Source organism: Austrofundulus limnaeus, unplaced genomic scaffold (genome assembly GCF_001266775.1).
Source record: "Austrofundulus limnaeus strain Quisiro unplaced genomic scaffold, Austrofundulus_limnaeus-1.0 Scaffold201, whole genome shotgun sequence".
In the NCBI taxonomy this organism is placed as follows: Eukaryota; Metazoa; Chordata; class Actinopteri; order Cyprinodontiformes; family Rivulidae; genus Austrofundulus; species Austrofundulus limnaeus.
Window position 1 is genome coordinate 842282 of NW_013952603.1, and position 9518 is coordinate 851799.

The 9518-nt window shown below is 36.8% G+C and overlaps 2 protein-coding genes across 3 annotated transcripts in view; one reads left to right on the top strand and one right to left on the bottom strand.

Moving 5' to 3' along the window:
• The window catches only part of emc10 (ER membrane protein complex subunit 10), a 5622-nt gene extending 4847 nt beyond the window's left edge, over positions 1 to 775 (bottom strand). For both annotated transcript variants that reach the window (XM_014018790.1, XM_014018791.1), the window contains exons 1-2: positions 631 to 775; positions 400 to 466 (exon numbers count right to left, since the gene is read on the bottom strand). In XM_014018790.1, coding sequence (XP_013874244.1) covers positions 400 to 466; positions 631 to 723 — 160 coding nt within the window. In that variant the 5' untranslated portion in view covers positions 724 to 775. The remainder of the gene's footprint in view (positions 1 to 399; positions 467 to 630) is intronic.
• Positions 776 to 6406: 5631 nt separating this feature from the next.
• The window catches only part of mybpc2a (myosin binding protein Ca), a gene marked incomplete in the record, with an annotated part of 61965 nt that continues 58853 nt past the window's right edge, over positions 6407 to 9518 (top strand). Inside the window, 1 exon segment of the mRNA XM_014018770.1 lies at positions 6407 to 6496. Coding sequence (XP_013874224.1) covers positions 6475 to 6496 — 22 coding nt within the window.

Sequence of the window (9518 nt, forward strand, 5' to 3'; positions counted from 1 at the left end):
TAGTAATAGAAACAAAAGCTTTAACTCCTTCACGAAAGACAGCTACTATGAATAAGCATTAGGCAATTTGACCACTGTGACCGTTTCCAGGATTTTGAGGTTTAAAAGCTTGAAATGATTGTTGTTGTTGAAAGTGATTAAGCAAATACAATTGTATTTTTTAAGACAGAAATAAAATAGTAATTACTGTTATTAAAACAAGAGTATGAGCATTTTAGGCTTCATGTGATATTCTAATAACTTATCTTATATTCACCCAGATAAATAACGTAATCTATAAAACAAAACAAATATTAAAATTCTTTGTTTTTTTAATTGAGATTGGCGTGTGGTTTCACAACGACCACAAATGTTAGCATGTTTGCATTAAATACGCAATAAAATTGAAACATTTCTTACCGAGTTCAAAAGAGTGTTCAAGAGGTACCGAGAAACCACTTAACTCAGTCTCCAAAGACTCACCAACCTGAGAATAAAAGCAAAAAATCCACATTTTATCCTCTGACAGCTCCTCGAACAACATGAATAGAGCTATCCGCAATGACAGATCGGCTAATAGGCTAGCTAAGAGCTAGCGTAAAGCATGCGATTCATTTTATAATAAACGCAATAACGTAACATTTTTCTTACCCGTCGCCCGTTGTTACAACATATAAAATCTGTACACATAAAGAACAAAACAGTGAAAAAAACTGCAACTTTAAAGGGCAGAAAACGAGCCATTTTCTTGGCTAATGTCCGTACCGGAAGACAACAAAGATCACGGCAACAAAACGATATCCCACATCCGGAGTTTTTCACAATAAAGACAACATTAGGTTTTCGTTATATTTTAAACGTCAGTTCATGTTTTAAACAATATTTTTACGATTACTCWTTATGTATTATTTGAACTAAATGTTGAGGGTAGAAAAAATATATTCAATTATCTGTCAATTCAAACATTTTTCCTGCAGTAACAACGTATAACCAGCAGAGGTCACCAGAAGACCAGAATAAACCTCCTCAACCTTTGTTTCACCCAATGAGCCTGCAGCGCTTCTTAACACTAAATATTTATGTCCTGTGTGGGAAGAGAGTCATTCATCTTTTTTAAATCCTTTAGTCAGCACACAGTGTCCAACTTCAACCCCATTTTTTAGTTTGTAAAATATTATTTAAAGAGTACATTTGCATTACATTTCAATAAGTCACAACTGTTTTTTTTTTATAATAAGACCTGTAAATGGTATGTTGACTCATTCAGTTTTATAGATATAGAGTTAAATTTCGATGTGGAGGTAGTTCAGATTGATTATAAATATTCTGAGTGTTAATGAATTGTGTAAAACCTTTGTATAAAAATGTCTATTTACTATTTAAAGTTTATTATCTGTTGGTTTTTTAGCAATGTATGGTATGAACCACTGGGTTAAGCTGCACAAATTAGGTGCTTTAATGCTAAACTAAGCAAAGCGTTGTTTCTAAAGTAAATGCATCAACATTTGTCTTTAAAATGAATCATTTTTTTAAACAAAGGACACAATTTGTTGCCCTATTTGCTAGTTATTCCTCCCCGTGGCTTCTGTCGTGGTTTATTAGCAGCATCCCATCAATTCATCAGGCTCAATGAGCACCGACCACAATGTGTGGCACCTCTGAGCCAGAATTCACGGATCGTTGTTCTTTCTCTCCTGGCCTGCAGGGATCAGATTTTGGCTCCAGCTGCTAATTTAACAAGCTGCCACAACACTGCTGGAGAGTTTGGGTCGGCTAAAGGGCGGAGTGACGGAAACTTCACCGACAGGGTTCGGAGCCAGAGGTGCCCAAAGCTGGGAAAAAGTCTCATAAACCAAAACGAAGGGAAGTCATCCGCAGCTCTGCTGAGCGTGATTGATGTGAATTATTTCTCCATGCTTATTCTTGGCTGAAGAGTTCTGCTGACACAAAGTAAACCTTGTGGGGATAGAAGCGAAAAGCATCCATCATTTCAACATTTCACAATCAAAAAGCTAAAACAGGAGTTTTAAATTCAGTTATATTCTTAGAAAGGCATGTCAGTTCTATTTTTGGCATCMAACTTGCTCTAATTTCATTTTGTTGTTTGTTTTTAGAAATCTTGTCCAAGTTGCTCTGTTGGAGGTTGTCACCAGTTTTTATTTATCTTTCTAATCTTTAAACAATCACTGATAGATTTTCATCCTTCCTGTTGGACATGTCTCTAGAAACCTGCAGTTTTAGCTGTTTTAAGGCCGACTTGTTGCTGCATTGCTCCGAGGAAGAAAACATCGCATCCCAACATTTTTAATGTTTTATTTGACGCATCGTTGATGAAGCAGACTTGAGCTGTCGGCTCAAATCTGTCGTTTAAACGCTGAGAAAACGTCTCTTTTCTTGCATCATGTCGATGCGCCGGCTGATACCCCTTCTTTTGATAATCTATAAAACCTTCTAAAAACATTTTGCCTGAGAAAAATCAATCCACGACTCACGATCAGCATAAATAATTTGATTTTATTATAATCCTGACGCTCGTGTGTGAAGGAAGAGGAGTTAATGTGCTCCTCAGTGAGGCCGAACTAATGAAACTGTTAAATAACTTCACGTCCCCCGTCGGGAGCGGCCCACCGGATCCTGTAGGACWCCCGCAGTTATTCTGCCAGATCCATTTTAAATCCATAACTTCTGAATCATTTCTATTGATTTAAAGGCCTGGGCGTGTGGATAAATCACTGTGAAGGCATCWGTGGGGTTTATGAGAAGTGATTCATGTTAAAAATGTGAAGATTTAATATACAGTAAGTGTAAGCGACTCYGTGACCTTTAATGTTCTGTTCAAACACTTCTCTGTAATCGTCCTCAAGGGTGTTTCGCTCTGCTTAAAAACCAGCGTCTGAAGCCGCCGTTCCTCGAACTCTGACTCAAGTTCCTGCTGGAAAATTAAAGTCTGGCAGGGTGTTTATTGTTACTGCCAAGGTTATGGCTGCCTGGGAAGTTTGGGCAGCGAGACGATGGGAGCTGCATGTAAAAGCAGGTGGAGAAATGGAAAAATAATAAACGTTAACGCTGATGTGTAGAACTCACGTTTGGTCCGAAGTGTTGCTTAGATTCACAGTTCAAGTATTTATTGTCACAAACAGGTTGTTTTTATTGTTTTCAGTTTCTCTGGGGCTCATTATTTTTGTCCCGTCAGGTTTTTGTTCCCGTGTAGAACCAGTTAGTCTCTGCTCAGTCTGGCCACGCCCACCTCACCTGTTCTTCGTTTCATTAGTCACAGCTGCATCCACTCCTCTCATCAGTGCCAGTTTACATACGCCGTGCGCTGAGTATTTATTCTACAAACCACGTCAGGTCCTCCTCTGTTGTTATTTCTGTCCTATAGGTAGAGTTTTGCTGTCACACCAGTGTTTTTCAACATAAAGGTWTATTTTCTGGATATTACGGAGAATTTGGGGATCCTAACTGATCGCTGAATTTGCAAACAAAGAAGAGAAATTTTTGTGGTTTTCTAAGAGGTTTTAATTTTTTAAAACTAAAACCTTGATGAGTTTGAATTAAAATAATTCCCAAACAATAATTTCTTGATGTGAAAATTGTGTTCAAAGCATAAAAATTCAGAACAATAATGTTAAAATTTGTATTTAGATGACTTCAATTCACTTCAATTCCTTTATTCATTTCATTAAAACAAAACAAATACATTTATATACAATAAGAAGAAAAATATTAAAATAAAAATGTGAACAAAATAAACATGTATCAAAATCACAAATAAAATTAAATGAAAGGCAGCAGAGAAGAAAAAAATCTTATATCTGCTGCTTTTTCCCCAAGAATAAGTTCATATAACAAAAATCTATATTATCAAAACAAAAAACAAGAACATCTAATCCCTCTACAACAATTTATATAGATACACATTATACTGTTTCATATTTCTTTAACAATCCAATTTTTATCATTTTCTTAAACCTACACAGTGATCCTGCATTTTTCTCCCCAAATTATTCCATAGTTTTACTCCTTGAATTAAAGCACACCGTTCCTTCAAACTGGTTCTGAATTTGGGTTTTACAAACATCTCTGTTCCTTTAAGGTTTTAACAYCTCTTTCTCTTAACAAAATTTACTTGAATGTTTAAAGATAATGTGTTTTTGTGGGCCTTATACGTAACCAGTAGACTATTATAATCAACCAAATCAAACAACTTCAATATTTTCAATTTATAAAATAATAAATTTGATGGGTGACGACAATGTTTTCCTGTAATAATTCTCACAGCTCTTTTCTGTAATAAAACAAAACAGGATTTTAAATGACACTTTGTATAAAAATGAATAAAATGAGTGTTTGGTAGATTATTTCTTTGCTTCTTGGCAATACATCTTATACTGGGAAAGCCTGTTTATTTCTCTTTTTAATGGTGCCACATTTGTAAGGAACGTGCATTTGTGTTATGTGTTATCTCCTCTGCCAAACAGCTTACTGGGTGCTGCCAATGACAACATTTATTAACATTGTTACAACAAATAATCTAGCAAACACTAATTTTAATAGGTTTRGTGCTGAGTTTACTTCCTGAATAAAAAACTGAAGCCTCACAGCTGTAAGCGCTGTTCTTACACATTTTGTTTCCTCACCTCCTCCTCAGTTTGTTTAACAAGGCCTGCTGTGATGAAGACAATAGCTGAACTTTATGTTAAAAAAAAGCCACACTTCACCAGGGTTTGTAGTTCAGAGTCTCTGACACAGAAAAGCGCTGGTAGCCTTTAAATCGACCCAGATTTCCCAGAAGTTACAGGAGGAAAACCTACAGAGCCGACCATGTTAGAGGGGAGAAAACAAGTCACAGAGCTGTAAAGTAACTAAGTACAAATACTTTGTTACTGTACTTAAGTATAATTTTTGGGTATCTGTACTTTACTTGAGTAATTATTTTTCAGCCTACTATTTACTTCTACTCCTTACATTTTTTTAAAAAGGCAAGAAGTTAAGAAGTCGCTACTTTTATTTCATTTTTGCTTGTTTTCATTCCAGCTTGTTATTATAATAAATAAAAACTATCCATATAAACTGTGCCTCTTAGATAGAGTGAATTTAACTGTGGCTGAATGAGAAGTATAAATGCATAAAACTCCGATAGCATATTAGTTTGTACACAAACAAATCATGTCACACTCCAGCAGGACAGAATCATTCAAATTAAAGGACTGTACTTAAGAAGTATTTGTATTTCATGAATTATATTATTACATTTGGCCGCAGCCCTCAGATAGATTTTCATTTTGGGGAAAAGCTTTGTGCAGCCTTGATATATGTATATAAACTGAAACAGCTGGACTAGTGCATCCTAAATTTAACATCCATTCATTCTTTTAATACAACAGTCATTTCTGCAGTTTTTGGGGAGGTCACCTCCTAATAAATGTCCTTACAGAYAATCTAACTGCTCATTTTAAATCGTTACTTTGACTTTTAATACTTAACTACAACAAATATCACATACTTTAAGACTTTTACTCAAGTAATTTTCCTAAAGGAGACGAACTTTTACCAAAGTATTTTTTTGGTAAGATACTTGTACTTTTACTCAAGTATCACTTTGTGGTACTTTATAAAACACTGACAAGTCGAGCCAAGAAATGTTAAAACATTCAGTCATCTCCTCTCTGGTTGTTTTCTGTTCACATCTGTGTCTTTGTTTCACCTTGTCACACACCTGTCAGCCATTTTTTAATCAACTCGCCTGCTTCCTTTCACCCCTCCTCAGTTTGGATCACGACAGAAACYAAACAAGATTCTGGACAGGAGATGTTCTCTCTGTCCTGGAAGCACCTTGGGATCCCTGAGGAGGAGCTGGACGTCCTGCATTTATTCTTTCAGCTCAAAACTAGAATATCTGAATAACAACAGCTGCTTTAAATGAGTTTCCAAGGATTTATGTCATGTTTTTACTAAACGATTGCAGTTTTTACCACTAAATTCCTGAAGATACAGATGACTAAAGGGCAGCTGTTAACGGTATAATATAAAACCCTTCCTCTCCCTCCATTCAGATAACTTTAGCCTTTCTGCCTGCACCTTCCTGTCCCATTAACATAAAACATATCTGAGCACGGCAGCAGCCCTCAGTCAAACTGCCAGCAGCTGACAGGCATCAGTTAGTTTGTTAATGTTACATCTCCAGAGCATAATGAGTTAATTAGCTGGCAGTTTTTTTTTTCCTGAGGCAAGGACCTTTTTCTTTTTCCCCCCAGCTTTACCCTGAACAGTGTCTTCCTCATTCCCTGTAAATCCTTGCAGCTCTTGCCAAGGTTTCAAGTGACAACCATTCTGCCTCTCTCCTCCTCTCTTGTCCCACTCAGGGGAGGATGGCGGTGGTGGGAGGAGGAGGCGTGAGCTGATAAAAGGGGATGAAGAGACGTGCAGGCAGCTCCGCTGGGAGGCAGGAAGGAAGAGACGCTTTCAGAGGAGTCCCTGTAAACAGACACAACCATGCCTGAGCCCCAGAAGCCAGGTAAGACGGGCCATTCTGAGAGAAGAGAAGCAGGAAGCTGCTGCTTCTCTTACATGTTCAGATGTGGAACAAAGGAACCCGAAAGAGGCTGAAAGCTGAGTGGAAAAGCGTGAGACACATCAGCTGGGTTTTCAGTGATATTTCTGTGTTTTAGTCCATAAACTCAAGGTTTTTCAGGCTTAAAAACAAAAGATGTGACTCTATTCTGAACAAAATCAATAAATCATTCTCATTAATGCATCTAACATATTACTGCTAAGCAGTCAGATCTTGTAATCTTTTAAAGTGATCCAAATCCACACTTCTTCAGGATTTCTGAAGGTTTTTCTTTGGACTTTTGCTGATTTGATCTCATTTTCCAGTCCAGTCCTCGCATGTTGTGCAGTTTGTGTTTCAAATGTGAACAAGTTGAGGGGAAAAAAAYTAACATTTTCGGGCCTAAAAACGATATCTCCTGACAGATACAGTCTCGTCTCAAGGAAATAGGAAAAAAAATCCAGCAAAGACCACAAATCCATGGGAACAAATTGTTTCTTTGTGACGAGKTTCTAACAAAAAGCAAAAGTTAAAATTGCTTTTTTGCCAACGCTGTCTGTTCAATGTTTTTATGACTGAATGATTTATGTCAAATGGTTTAATATGAGAAGGAAAATGAATGAATTAGTTTGGTTTTAGTTTGATTAGAAGCAAGTCATCACTGTGTTTTAGATMTTATGTTTGATTCAAGCTCGTGTGTTTCAGTGTCTTTTTTTTGTCTGAAATCACTAAAAGTGCTGTTTTTAACACAGAGCAGAACATTTTGTGGCAAATATCTCAGTGAAATATAACATGTTAGGTTGTATTTAATCAAATCAGTAATAAAATGAGCTAAAACGACGAGAAGGAAATGCATGACAGAAATGTTTTTACAGACTTTTACTGGGACAAATATTTGGAGTGGAAATCCCCTCCTGCAACTGAAAACATTTATTTGACGTCACAGCACAGTCCTTATCATGTAGAGAGATAATCAAAGTAAACAAAATTATGCAAATCTTTGTAAATACCAACTAATAAAAGAAACCCCATCTCACTCACTCATAATAGGCTCCCACTGCACCATAAAGCGCACGTGAACAGTTCCAGTAATGTGCTATAATCCTGTAATYCGTGTGCCTGAACGTTCAGCAGCCTCTTTGCTGAAATGTTAACCGACCACAGCGCTGCGCTGGCTGACATTAAACTCTGCAGCCTGTAATGTTTCTATCAATCACGCAGGCTGAAATGTGCTCTGCTGCTTTTGTCAACAGCCACCTCAGAATATCATAAATCATCTGACGGCTTGAAACACCGGGAATAAAAACACGAAGCCGGGGCAGAAAGAAGACCGTTGGTTTTTCTGRGTGTAGCGTCGTGTTACTCGCTGCACCACCTGACTCGTTCTAAAGATGGGCTTTTTTTTAAAAAAAAAAAAGGAATGATCCTAAAAATCCAGTGCTGTAGTGTTAAATAAGCCTTTCATGGTTGCCAGATAAGAAATGACAAATATTGCTGCTTTAAATTATCATTCCACCCCCCAACATTGTTTATTTGGATTTTAAAATCCCTAAGTTATAGACAACATAGAAGTCTTCCCTTCCCAAAAAAAAAAAAAATCACAAATAAGAGTGTTAACCTACGGAAGCTGAGAGCGGACATTTTCTGCTGATAATTTTTTTCCATGATTTTCTCGTGATAACAGTATAATTTTTTATCACTAGAAAACTGACATTTTGTGTCATTATCATGAAATACCAATGAGCGTTTTCTTGAGATAAGTTATGGTTTTCCTCTCYTGCATCATTCTGTAACCGTGGACGGCCCGGTGTCCTCACCGATGAAGTTTATTATATAAACAGGATCACTTCAGTGTAAACTGTCGAGCTGCAGTCGGGCCAGTCGTCTCCTTAAACGACGAGGGCTGCGTTATACAAGACAAACCACAATTTCAGCCCGTGTTATGACAGTAAACTTCATCTGTGACCAGCTGAGGAAAGAGGATAACCATAACTCGTTAWCTCWAGAAAATGCTCATCGTTTTCTCGTGATAATGACATAATATGTTATTACCACGAGAAAACCATGGAAAATAATTGTCAGCAGAAAATGTCCGCTCTCTGCTCCCGTATTAACCTGCATGAAGAAGACGTTGGTGAGGACGATCAGAATACAATCAAAGAAAAAAAAACTCGTGAGTTCGTTAATTTTAAGGCAGCTACCACAGACAACTTAATCAAGAACCAACGTTCAAAATCTTTCTTAAATTTTAACAGTAGGGGAGAAAAGTTTATGTGTGATTTGAACTCTGAGATAAGTCAAATTATCATTAGTTGTTTTAAAAGGAGGGGCTTTAGCTGCCAAACTGATAGGGAACAGCTCACTTTGAATTATTTTTATTATTATTTATTAAACGTTTATTTCACCAGGAAAATCCCATTGAGATTAAGAATCRCTTTTGTAAGGGAATWCTGGCCAAGACTGGCATTAGATTTATCCTCTATATCCTGCCAAAATCTGAGAGCAGATGCAGAACTGCAGGAATAAATACCTGAAGATCTGAAACATGTAGAAGTAAGTCATCAGCGTAAAGAGAGACTTTTGATTCTGGATCACATTGTGTGGCTAAAACTCCATTCCAAATAAAAAGGAGCTCAACAAACCCCCCTCTTGTTGATTAAAGAAGGTGAACGTATACTGACTTAAGTGTTGAAAGTCCTGACTGATGCCTGGGGATTAGAATAAACCAGATTTTAATTTATTTTTAATGTTTTTTCAACCTCACATTGGGCCTCATGCAAGAACAGTTCATACGAACAGATTTGTTCTTAAGTTGTGCGTACGAGTGATTTAGGAGAATTTGTGGTTTTCACCAATTTTCTAGTATTTTAAAAAAAAATTTCAGATTCGAACAAAATTCACAAGTGGTCCAGACCTGTCGTATCTTTTACGCACTGTTAGTCCGCTGTTATCCAGACAGATTTTTCTCATTAATAACTTTATATTT